At 39.7% G+C, this 12,999-nt stretch overlaps 1 protein-coding gene across 1 annotated transcript in view; it reads left to right on the top strand.

The window, feature by feature from the left end:
• The window catches only part of TRAPPC10 (trafficking protein particle complex subunit 10), a 50,616-nt gene that overhangs the window by 15,502 nt on the left and 22,115 nt on the right, over positions 1-12,999 (top strand). Inside the window, exons 2-11 of the mRNA XM_081197156.1 lie at positions 2,918-2,999; positions 3,571-3,706; positions 4,064-4,260; positions 7,206-7,401; positions 7,838-7,949; positions 8,193-8,440; positions 9,192-9,338; positions 10,290-10,404; positions 11,242-11,318; positions 12,022-12,113. Coding sequence (XP_081053282.1) covers positions 2,918-2,999; positions 3,571-3,706; positions 4,064-4,260; positions 7,206-7,401; positions 7,838-7,949; positions 8,193-8,440; positions 9,192-9,338; positions 10,290-10,404; positions 11,242-11,318; positions 12,022-12,113 — 1,402 coding nt within the window. The remainder of the gene's footprint in view (positions 1-2,917; positions 3,000-3,570; positions 3,707-4,063; positions 4,261-7,205; positions 7,402-7,837; positions 7,950-8,192; positions 8,441-9,191; positions 9,339-10,289; positions 10,405-11,241; positions 11,319-12,021; positions 12,114-12,999) is intronic.

The following is a 12,999-nucleotide window of genomic DNA, read 5'->3' as shown; positions in this document are numbered from 1 at the left end:
TACCATGCACCTCTTCCGGTACCCTCTACTACTGAACTGAGCTATGTTGATGGTAGTAGGAATAATGATGGTGGGCCCAGCTAGAGAACTGGCATTTGCCAAAGTTTGCTGTGGGTTTAGGAGGGGCGGGGTTGGTGGAGTGATACCATCTCAAAGCAAGAATAAGAAACTAATCAGGCACATCCTCTCCTGTCAGTAAGTGGTGATGGCCATAGCAACTGGGTCTAAGGGAAATGTTGAGAAGCCTGAGGTAATGTGTTCCAGTAAGGAACCACTCACATACGTGTGTTACACTGATAGGTTGTATACCAGCACTTTGCTGCTTCACAGCAAAAGGGAACTAGCTTTGATTGCATAAGACCTCAAGTGTCACATGGTGACCTCCAAACCCATATTGGGAACATGCAGCAGTTTATTACTCTATGGAAAAGTCCCCCATGCACTTGGGGAATATGTCTAATGCTTTTTAGTAATGTTTTTTAAATGATATGTTTTTAAAGACTCCCATAGAAATTGTCGGGGCATAATTTTAAAGCCTTAGTTGACAGTTTCATCCATATCTGCAAATAGCTGGCAAGAAAGCCCAAATTGGAAATTGTGCATTATTTGAAAATTTGAGATGCATTAATTTATTACAAGATGACTTGGGGATTATTTTAGCTGAAAAAAATGAAAGTAAACAAAAGGTGGTGGCAAAGTGTCAATCTTTGACTTGTGTTTTTGTCATGGGACTTTTAGTAGAAAATGTAGCACCTGATGTTCAGTCTTTCTTAAGCTTTCCATCTTGGTGTTCTTTGCTACGGCATCTGGATTTAGTGTAAAACTGTTTGTGCAGTTAGTTCTCCAAGTTGTGTAGTTGTAACCTTCCAGCCCATAGCTCCTTCTTGGCCTCTGCCAGTAGAATAAATTATGTAGCTTATTCTATATGCATAATTTTGGAGGTTTGTTTCACACAGAGGATGTTTGCAAACCCACTTTAGGCGACATTGCTACACTTCTTTTCCGACAAAATGCTAAGTGCCACTGCCTGCTTTTCCAGCTTTGTGGTTGCCTTGTTTAGAACATCCCACTGATCACTCAGATATCTCTTTGTGCACATTCCCACTATTACAGGAAGGCCACAACTTTTATGTTAATCCTTACTTAGCATTAATGAACCTCTGTTCCCAAAGCCTAATCTGCCAGCCTTGCAAAATAACTTTGTAATCCTATCTGCCCTTTAACTGATACACAGCCACTCTGTGCTTTCTTCCTTGCTTTCTCGTCATAACCCTGTATTTTACTCCTTCCCTCCCCTACCTGTGAAAAGACTACAGTATTGGAGCACTATTGTAATAGCTGACTTCATTATTGTTCGCTATTTATAGGCATACTTATAACAGAATTCTTGGGGCAGTTTACTTCGGGGAATAAGCCAAATTAAAAATTAATAACGAAAACAATAAAATATGATGTAGCTGAAAACCCAGGTAGCAGAGAGTAAAACAATTAAGAGCTAAAAGAAATTTAAAACACCCTGTGCAGGAGCTGATTTAAAAGGCCTGGTGGCAGGACTGCCCCAGCATTCTCGACTGTTTGCAGAAGGACAATGACTAGTCTCTTTAAAATCCAAGGGACTGGGCTCTTAAAAATCCAAGGGATTGCCAGAGCAGAATATTATTCTGGCATAACGTGAATCTTTTATTGGCAGAGAGTCTGAAGTATACTGATTTGGAGAATCTCTAACATGTTGGCAATGGCTCTTACTTGATAATTGCAAAGATGATAGTAAGCTGAACATTGCTGCTCCTGACAGAAACTTATTTGAAGAAGTAGTGAGATGATTATTGCGCATGCATTTTATTTTCATAGGACTCATAGTCTGATGGAAAAGGAGAGCATAAATGATGTGGTATGAGAAACAGTTTTCCTATTCAGCATCCATTTCCTCCAAATCAAAGTTTTAAAAGCTATTACAGTTTTAAGTACTCTGCAAAATGTAGTTGGAAGGACAGTTTCTACTGAAAAATTACAGAGCTGATCATTTTCTACCATTACTTTTCCCAGTTATTTTAAATAATAAAAACATTAAAATTGTGCCATTAGAGCTCAAAGCCGCAGTAATTTTTTCCTGTGCCAAAATTTAGCATGTTCTGAAATGATAGGCATGGTAGGATTTAGAAAACCTTTAGTGCAGCCAATTAAATATCAGTTATCAACTGATTATGATTTTACTTCATATATTAATACTGAATCTTCCTGTGTTCAGGCTTTTGTAGACAAAATCACACCATCTACGTGCAAGAGAGAAGTACAGGCTTGGAATAATTCAGAGTTACACACAAGTACAAAAATTATGCAGGGAAAAAATCCTAAGGGGTAAAAGAGCCCCTGAACATCTCCACAAAAACTCAGTTTTAAGGAGTGCTGAGAGGAGGCAAACCCTTACAACCTGGTGGAAGAGAGAGATAGAATGGAGTGCTTGGAACAGGTGGACAAAGACATTATAGATCATAGATATGGGTAACTGACTAGTAAGAACCATTCTCTGAGCTAGGAAGTGACCTATCCAATTTCGAGATGTTTCTTCTATGTGATCTTAGTTCCGGTGTTGCAGGAATCAGCATTGGCACAGTGGGATTCCCCGTGCCCTCAATGCCATCCCCAAATCTGCTCTGAGGTGTTGGGAGACACCCCAGAACAGATTTACGGGGGCGCAGTGAGAGAAGAAGGGGATAATGTTCTATTACGCAAGGAGAAATCCTTACACTGATGGAACATTCACCTTAGAACTATGTTAAATACAACCCCTTGCCTTTAGATTCTTGTTCAACACCTGCCAATAGCTAAGGCATATTATCAAAAAATGTCTAATAATTGGAACTTAAATGGATAATAGTCAGAATAATATTCAGAATTCTATATTTTTGCTTCTCAGGTGCTGGTGATCAGAATCTCTTCAGTTCTCTGTATCCAACCCTTTCTCAGCAACTCCCAAGAGAGCCCATGGAATGGAGAAGGTAGTTCCACTTTTCTTCATTATATGCACTGGGCAAGGAATCAGTGCAGTGATGCACTCTAGCAGTCTCTTGACAAGACTTGAGATGAGTTTAGAAACTTACAAGGAGTAAACATTGCAAGTTTTCAGAGCTGTGAAGTAGCTCGCAATTAATTGTTACACCTTTTACTTTGTTCTGTCCCGTTGTCTTAAAAGTATAAGTATTCTGGCTAAAAGTTTTGGGTAGATGCTGCAAACATAATTCCTGTTTCAGAATAGAATATGTGTTAAGATAATAGAAGAATGTAAATAGAAATCACTTGAAAATGAGGGATTCACCTATTCTAACTGTTCATAAGATTCATGGTAAACAAAAAATGGAATGTCTTCCATTAAAAACTTCCGTAAGTTCAGATTTGCTTTTTGTAAGAGAAGATAAGTTTACACAATTTTAAAATACACTGTACTACTGCATCTGGATTTCTGAACTTAGTATTGCCATATTACCATAACCAATATATTTGCCCTACATGCTTTCTTTTTCTCAGCTTTGCTCTGTGTGTAGTAATATCTGTGTTCTATATACTATTCAGATCTTATGGGCGTGCTCCTAAGATGATTCATCTGGAATCTAATTTTGTACAATTTAAAGAAGAGCTACTACCTAAAGAAGGGAACAAAGCTCTTCTGACATTTCCCTTTCTCCATATATATTGGACAGAATGCTGTGTAAGTACGGGTGTGTGTTTTAAAACATGAACTAACAGCTAGGTAATTTGTAGTTAGCTTTGCATTATCTTATAGTTTGTGGGTGAACTTATTAAACTCATGGGCAAGGGGAACTCTGTGCCAACTAGAATTATGCCTCATCTAGTTAGCAAAACTAGCATTAACAGTGTGTATTTAAAGTAAACTGTTGAAGAATCTTTTACAGAGAGATCTGTCAAGTGAAAATACTAGAGTCCCATCCCCCTCCAAATTCAGTTTGATAGTTTTAGAACTCCCCACCCCCTGGCATTCCAGGAAAAAGCATTTCAAGTATGTTTCAGTAAACCTGATGTTGTGTTTAATCTCTTATATCCTTAGGACACAGAAGTGTACAAAGCTACAGTAAAAGATGACATCACCAAGTGGCAGAATGTTCTGAAAGTTCACAGCTCTATGGATTGGTTAATTGTAGTGGTAGAGTGTGATGCCAAGAAAAAAAACAAAACAAACATCCTTCCCCGAACATCTATAGTAGATAAAATAAGAAATGACTTCTGTAACAAGCAGAGTGACAGGTTAGTAATTCTGGAGCTTAAGAATTTTAATTTATTGTATTTGTAGCTGGACAACCTTTGATGGTCTTTCATCTGAGAAAAGGGTGGGGCATCTTGGGCCCTCTTCATGTTGCAGGACTGCAGCTCCCATCATTCTGACCATTGGGTGTACTATTTGGGGCTGGTGAGAGTTGGAATCCACAACGTATCTTAGCAATGTAAGGTTGGACCCTTGTTATATCCAAAAGTACTGGGAAAGAGAACCTTCAGAGCTCGATCTATTCCTGCCATTAGAGATGCTGGGGGACTGCTTCAGATATTATGTTTGCATGTTGCCAACATCATAGAAGTCTAGTGCTTGTCAGCATGCTTATAAAAACAATTTGGATCCTAGATAACTAAGATTGTTATACTGTCAAACATGGCTTAAATTTTGTGTCTTTTTGGCAGCTCTTAGAAAGACTATTTGTTATTACTCTTGAGTCTCTTCTAAATGATATCATCTAGTATTTATCAACAAACCAATTTTTCCTAGTAAGTTATGAGAGGCTAAAAGATAACCTTGTTCTACAAGTGATCTGATACTTATTCAGGTATTCATGGGCTCCAACTCCTGTCAGCCTCAGTAAGTGGCTGGGGATGATTGAAATTGTAATCAAGCAACGTTGGGCTCTCCACAGGTTCCACACCTCTGATTTAAAATTGCTTATTTTAAGAATGATTCTAATACATGTGAAGTAGTCCTTTAGTTTGTACTTATTTTGTAACTTGGAACACATGCTATAGAATGATATAGTGTGTGAATATGTATACAAGGGCTTATTAGAAACCTGGACATACCACATTAGTTGAGAGGATTCCATACTAGGCATTATTCAGTGCTGCAGTTGCACAAGAACGCTCAAAACAGTTCCCTGCACTGTTGTTTGTTTGTTCCTTCCTTCATCCATTCATTCCTATGTTGTTTATATGCCAAAATGGCTTCTACTATTCTACTGCAGCCTCAGTGCTCCCTGAGGGGGCACTCAGGAAAGGCCTGACATGTAGGACAAGAGGAAGTGGGGAATTGGTGGAAATAAGGCAGAGGCAGCTCACTTTTATATTTATATATGTACATTTGTACTCTAGCCTGTCTTTAAAACTCAGACCAATTAGCACTTGGATAAAACATACAGTTATGCTGGCCACATGACCTGGAAGCTGTCTGCGGACAAACGCCGGCTCCCTTGGCCTATAGAGCGAGATGAGCACCGCAAGCACAGAGTCGTCCGCAACTGGATCTAATGGTCAGGGGTCCCTTTACCTTACCTTTAAAACATACACTTAACCTGCAGTGGAAATAGCTCTTGTTGTCACTCTCTAACAAATCACATAGTTTCTTAGGGTGTAAGTCATTGGTCGCAAAGTTGAAGTTCCATGGAGTCCATGCTTAGAAATCATTTGATAGGAAGAAACCACAGGGTTTTGTAACTGGTGAGTGTTGCAAAATAGGCTGGTGAAAGAAAATATTTCAGAATATTTTGAAACAAAAAATAAGTCTATTGGCTTTCTTCCAGTTTGACCACTTTCATAAAACTTTCCAAATGAAAATTCACATTCTTGTTCAGCCAGGAACAGAGCAAAGTGGCAAAGATTTAAGTCTAGCTCAGCTGGCAGAGCATGAGACTCTTAAAGAACCTCAGGGTCATGGGTTTGAGCCCCACATGGGGCAAAAGTTTGCTGCATTGCAGGGCGTTAGACTTGAATTCTGTGATTCCTCCTCTGGAAGAAAGCAGGGCCAGCAAGAAATGTCCATTCAAGAGGGTTCTGCCTTTTGGTGGGAAGCAGGGGGTGGAATCCAATATAGTGCTAAGGAGAACATTCGGCCAGTGCAGTGATTCCTGTTCTGGCGCTCTCCCAACCCTCCAGAGCAGATTTAGGGATGGTGCATGGGAAGGTGGGAGGGTAAGTCCTGTTGTTCAAGTGAACATCCTTGCACCATGGGGCATGTCAATACAGCACTGTTCAAATTTATTTTTGTCCTAATGCTACTATGCAGGTCAGGGTGGGATTGCTAATATTAACAGGGCCCCTTTTGAGCTGCCAATAGAGGCCAGGTTTGCTTGGGTCTCGCCATTTTCTCAGCCTTGTCTTTCTCCTCACACTTTTGCAGTTAGATAGGAAATAATGATGCACCAAAGCAGCTCGTATTTCCACTCTCCATTGCTAAAGTTGTGTCCTTAGGCGGCACTGCTCCTTTGCTGCCTGCTCTCTTATTGGCTTAATCAGAATGGAAAGTTGGATACCCTGGATAACAGGCTGGCCTATTTTACTAATATCGGGATATTTTTGGAAGGAGGACAGAGGTTGTGTACACACACATACACACACACCATGCCGCATGCGAATATTATTTAGATACCTCTGAGGAGTTCCTTTTGACCAAACCTCTTCTAAGCGCTCTGTGTCCTTTTTCTTTACTTCCTTACTTTATAACACCTCAGTGCAAGTGATCTGTCTTGGGTTTTTGCTTATGAAAACCTTCAACACTGAAACCTTGAAACTGGGTGGTTCTCCCCTACAGATGGGGTGTCGCTTGTTGGCCCCTCCACTTTGTCTTAGGAGGAGCACTTTTTAATCTTTTACATTTGTTTTGTTTTATTGATTTTTTTTTGTATTATTTTAAAACACTTTGAGACTCTGGTGGTGTGAAGTGATAAAACCCTTTTCCTGTTATTCTTGCTAAAAAGAAAGTAACCTCCTAGCAAGTCTAGTATCCCATTTGATTTGTCCATTCTTGACCACAATATTAATTAAACTAGCTCAGTTGGTTTGAGCATGGTGCTGATAACACCAAGGTCGCAGGTTCGATCCCCCATAAACGACAGCTGCATATTCCTGTCTTGCAGGGGGTTGGACTAGATGATCCTTGGGGTCCCTTCCAACTCGTATGATTATACGATTTTATGATTGTTTCCTCCTTACAGGTGTGTAGTGCTATCTGACCCCTTGAAAGACTCTTCCCGCTCTCAGGAGTCCTGGAATGCCTTCTTGACAAAACTCAGGACCCTGCTTCTCATGTCTTTTACCAAAAATCTTGGCAAATTTGAGGATGACATGAGAACTTTGAGGGAGAAGAGGACAGAGCCAGGATGGAGTTTTTGTGAATATTTTATGGTCCAGGTATAGTAAAGCAGTCTATGGAAAAATAAACCTTTTTAAAACTAGTCTTGTACTGCTTGCATCAAACAATGTGTTTGCATTAAACTGTTTCCTTTAAACTGCGTAGAGCTAAAATCACAAGCAAAAGTTTTTGTTTCAGTGCTTCATTTTTCTTGCATGAGTCAATTTAGTTATCTTGCGCAGAGTTTATAGGAAAGGGATCTAAAGATACAAACCAGTACCCACTTTGTACCACCAAGATTAACACATTTTCAAGAGTGAAGACTTTTCTTAAAAATTGGCCCTTGATTTCCTAAGAGTAGTCTTCGGTTATTTTTGCCGGGGTGGGGGGCGGGGGAGATACTAAGTACTGTACATTTTTTGTTGCTACAGTTTTGTTGCTTCCATTTTGTTGCACCCTAAGTATTAACATACATTTTTCTTTATATATTAAAAGGAAGAATTGGCCTTTGTCTTTGAAATGCTGCAGCAATTTGAGGATGCCCTTGTGCAATATGATGAGCTGGATGCCCTGTTCTCCCAGTATGTTGTCAACTTTGGAGCTGGTGGTAAGTAGTTAAATCAAGTGTAATTGAGCATTTCCTTGAAGAGATCTGATGACTTATGCTTTGCAAAATTAAATTCGAGCAATTCAAGGGTGACAAATAATCCACTTGATTGTGTAAACTTTTTATTTCCCCGTAATAAAAAGTGTATTCAACAGAAAACTTTAATATGGATGTGTGTAGCTTAATTCACATTGCTTCAATGTGCCAGGTGTCGTTACCTCTCACTGTGTGTGTTTTGCATAGATGGCGCAAACTGGCTGACTTTTTTCTGCCAACCGGTGCGAAGCTGGAACGGGCTGGTTCTTCGTAAGCCAATAGACATGGAGAAAAGAGAACTGATTCAGAACCAGGAAGCCACTCTGTTAGACCTGCGCAGTTACCTCTTTTCTCGCCAGTGCACATTGCTGATCTTTCTCCAGAGACCATGGGAGGTATCTCAGCGAGCGCTAGAACTTCTCCACAACTGTGTGCAAGAGCTAAAGCTCCTTGAAGTAAGTTTTTGTAAATTAATCCGTCAAGTGATTTAATGCTTAAATTCCCTCCCTAGCTCCTTGTTTTGCTCTGGATTATAGGGTAACCAAAAACAAGGGTGGGCAAAAGAGAGATTGGGGTCTGCGGGTAGATTTCTGGGTGATTTGAAGTATGTCAGCAAGGCTTCACACTCCTGGTTGTTTAACAATAGCTGTAACCAAAAGATGATGATGATGATGATGATTATTATTATTATTATTATTATTATTATTATTATTATTATTTTATTTAAATTTAAAGTCTGTTATGATGAGAAATGTTGGTGGAGGTGGGAACCAGGAGTAGTTTTTGTGTGTGAAAGGATTGTGAGCTCAATTCTGTTACTAAAAACAAATTCCTGATCCCAGCTAGGTGTCTGTTCATAGTTTTACATTCCCTCCTGACACTATTTTGCACCTGACTTCTTTTTGTTGGGTCTTGGGGTTCTAATAAAAAGACAAACCCAGAGTAAATCCCGCAAACCTGAAGTCTTCCCAACCCTGAGCTTAAGGGTCGTTTAGGGTGGCAAAAACCTGAGCCTCCTTTGGAAAGCGACTAGCTAGTTTGTGTGGAAGTTTGTGGTGTCTGGCAGGAGATGATAGATTGTCCTCAAGACCTAGCTTTGTATTGCACGCACCCCCCTTAAAAGCCATTAGTACTAATCTATACTTTTTTTGCCTTATAAGAATATACGTTGCGTCTGAACGGTGTCTTTGTTGTTCTTATCTTTAGGTCTCTGTTCCTCCTGGCGCTTTGGACTGTTGGGTCTTCTTGAGCTGCTTGGAGGTTTTGCAGAGAATAGAAGGTTGCTGTGATCGGTCTCAGATTGATGCCAATGTCTCCCACACAGTCGGCTTATGGAGTTACGCCACTGAAAAGGTAAGCAAAGGGAGTGATGCATGTTGCCAAACTGTCAGTGGAAAAGTTTCATAGTCACAATCAGTACAACTTTTGTTTAATGAGAGATAAGCCAATATGATACTGAAGTTCTGCTTCTAACGGATCAGACAAATGTTTGTAAGCGCAGTGCACTCATTTTTCTTCTTAACCAAACACTGTACCAGGATACATTTGGCTAGCTACATTCCCAGATAATGAACTTTTGTACTTCTTGCATCAGTCTAGCTGACAATCTCTCCGCCCCCCCGTCCCCAAAGACCCTGGCATGTGCATACAAATGTAGTTTTTCATGGGTACATTGGGTGAGGGGATTAGCCCACCTGTTCAGCATTGCAGTCTATTCTCCACATCGTACACTGGACAATTGTATTTGCATAGGGGTGTACATGTCTGCAGTCCAATGTGTGTAGGACCTATATGTACACGATGCAGTTGGATCCTTCATGTGATAAACTCCATGTTGGTATATGACCGGTTGCAAACAGGGGAATGGGATTTTACATGATTATGCAGATTATACAAATACTGTGAAGCATTTGGTTGGTTACTGTTTCGGAAAGAATGCAGAGCTAATAGACTAACTCAGTAAGGTAGTTCTGTTGCAGATGCCCTGTAAGATTTTGGATGTGTTGGGGCGGCGATGCATACATGTGACTTATAACATTGTTTGAAATGAATCTGTCAGGTTTAGGACGGTTTCTTTCATCTGGTATACCACTCTTATCAGTCGCTCACATTTATTTTCTGGAAATATAGATGTTATTCGCTGGAAAGACAGAAACTTAGCAGTTATTGAGGCGTCATGATTGTCAAAATAAATTTGTGAGGTGCTGCAAGACTCTTTGTGTGACTTGGGAGTTAAAAATGTAGCCAGTGTTTTCATATTTCTCTTGTCATGGAGTACAATGACAGAACTTTATATTTCTGCAGTTGAAGTCCCTGGGTTACCTATGTGGACTTGTGTCAGAAAATGGGCCCAACTCAGAAGATCTTAATCGAACAGTTGATCTTCTAGCGGGACTTGGAGCTGAACGCCCTGAAACAGGTATTTACAGAAAATGTTTTATGAAACTATGTGAAGGCCCAGTAAGTTCTCTTGATGTCAGTCATGCTTTTGATGGACAACTATTGTTTGCGTCAGTATTTGCCAAAGTTATCCATGTTCAGAGACAGTTTGTTACTGAAATGTTCATACTGAAAAGGGATTAATCTTCTCCACAATGCATGTAGCTGGACCATTTTTGAATACCACTGAAATTCTTTTATGCTATACTTACTGGAGTGGTGGACAGGAAGTTTGTAACTCTGTAGTCAAATAACATAATGATGCTGGTAATTTGCGTTTCTCGTTATGTGTTTGATGTACTAATATATCTCTTCGGATAACTGTGTGTAGCCGCTGCTTGTTTTTTAAATGACACTTTTAGTCTTGCTGTACAGTGAAAATTTAAAAGATCACCATTTCCTTTGAAAAGAAGGAGTAGAACTGTGTTCCTGTTAACATAAATAATACTATTGTAGAGTTGGAAGGGACCCTGAGGATCATCTAGTCCAATCCCCTGCAATGCAGAAATAGGGAGCTATCCCATATAGGGATTGAACTTGCAATCTTGGTGTTCTCAGCACCATGCTCTAACCAACTGAACTAATTTTTTGCACTGACAGAATATTTGATATATCAGCTAGATGTGCTGAAATAAGAGCAAATCAAAGCCCACATTTGAGCTTGAATCATAAATAGAAAACCCCAGACTCCTAATATTAATATCTTGGTTCTTTTAAATATAACACAGGATAAAATGCAGTGTGGTGTTTTCCTGTATTAACTTTAGTTGCCTTTTGAAAATGGAAGTCTTACATCTGCCCTATTTTATTTTTGAAGCCAATACAGCACAATCTCCTTATAAGAAACTGAAAGAGGCCTTATCATCTGTAGAAGCTTTTGAAAATCACTACTTAGTAAGTATGCCATATATATTCTGCATGTAGACTCTAAATAAGAGGACAAAATATTATTGATTGTATAATATATTGGGTGTAGTCTTCCGTCAATATTTGCAGCAGAATACTATTCCTAGGGGTGTACTAGTTGTAAGAAATAGTATAGAATCATAATCAGTGTCGGGAGGAATATTTGAAGTCTTGATTCAAAATGGCAGCCAGTACCCAAAACCACCATCCCACCTTGGGAACCCTTGTGGCGAGTTTAATGGTGATATCTCAATAGGTGTCCAAACCTATAGAGAACAAACAGATAGACTTTCAAAAATACATAGCTGATGAAGATAACGAGCATAACATATTTGAATATATGGAGGTTGGTTAAATGTTTGTTTATATAGCTTTTTACATAGTCTCTTGCCCTGCATATTTTGATGCTGAGTGACTATAAAGTCAGTATATAAATACAATGGTGGAATTCTTGTATGTGTAATTAGCTTTTTAAAATATTTGCCAGATTTCTTCTAAAGTTTCAATAAGTAATCAACAACTTACAACAGTGCAAAAACAAAAACAAACCAAAGGAACTTTGGAAAAGATCTTTGTGCTCAATCCATAGGATATATGCTTCTGAATATATTAAACATAAGGTTTTGGAACAAAGAACTTTTGTAAGATAGCTTGTCCTAAAGCCCCTTGTCTTTTCTTTTCTTTTATGTAGGATCTTTCCCATGCCACTATTGAAATGTACAAAAACATTGGAAGATCTCGCTCAGCAAAGCTTGTTGGAAAGGATCTGGCAGAATTTTATATGTAAGGAAAACTTTCAATGGTTTCCTTTTAAGGAACAAAACTTTTAATCTGAAAGGGAGAGGGACTGTGGCAGTGCATCCTTGTTGATTCTCCTTGATTTCTCAGCTTTTCATACCCTTAATCGTGGTGTCCTCCTGGATTGTCTCTGAAACGTTGTTACAGTTATTACACTCCTATGTACAGGTCCCACTTGGCATGCCTGCTGTGGGGTCCTGTAGGGTTCCATTTTGCCCTCATGCTCTTCTGTATCTATATGAAGCTGCTGGGTGAGGACATCAGGGAAGCAAGGTGTCAGCAGTGTAGGCTGTTGACAAATCCAGCAGTACTTCTTGCTGGAATAAGGTGAGACTGGAAGGTATTGGGCTGGTGTCTGGAGACTGTAGGGGGAAGGGTGGGCAATAAACAGCAGCAGCAGCAGCAGGCTGGATGCGGGCCACTATAGTAAGACTCCATCTTGAAGACAGAAGCTGTGTGGGCAGGCACTAGATAGGTTCCCTGATTTGGATAGGGTTGCATTCCCTTTGAAGGAGCAGGTATATAGTTGGAAGTATTCTTTGATTCAACACTGTCACAGGAAACAGAGATGGATTATGTGTTTTGAAGTACCCTTTCCCACTCCATGTATCTTGCCAGCTACATCTGTTTCCACATAGAGGTAACTCAACTGCAGTGACTCCTGCTCAGCTAACCTACTATCTGAACTACTGTAACACAGTTTACATGGGGCTGCCTATGCAGATGATCCAGAAACTCCAATTAGTGCCAGAATGCAGCTGCCAGAGTATTGCCTGGGATAGCCTTGGGGAATTGCATTAAAACCAACCCAAAAAGATCTTCAGTGGCTGGCTATATTTTTCCAGGCTGAATTTAAAGTCATAAATGACTT

The sequence above is a fragment of the Podarcis bocagei genome (genome assembly GCF_964188305.1).
Source record: "Podarcis bocagei genome assembly, chromosome: 6".
NCBI lineage: Eukaryota > Metazoa > Chordata > Lepidosauria > Squamata > Lacertidae > Podarcis > Podarcis bocagei.
Note: the sequence above shows the minus strand (reverse complement) of the source record. Positions and strands in the feature narration are given on the sequence as shown.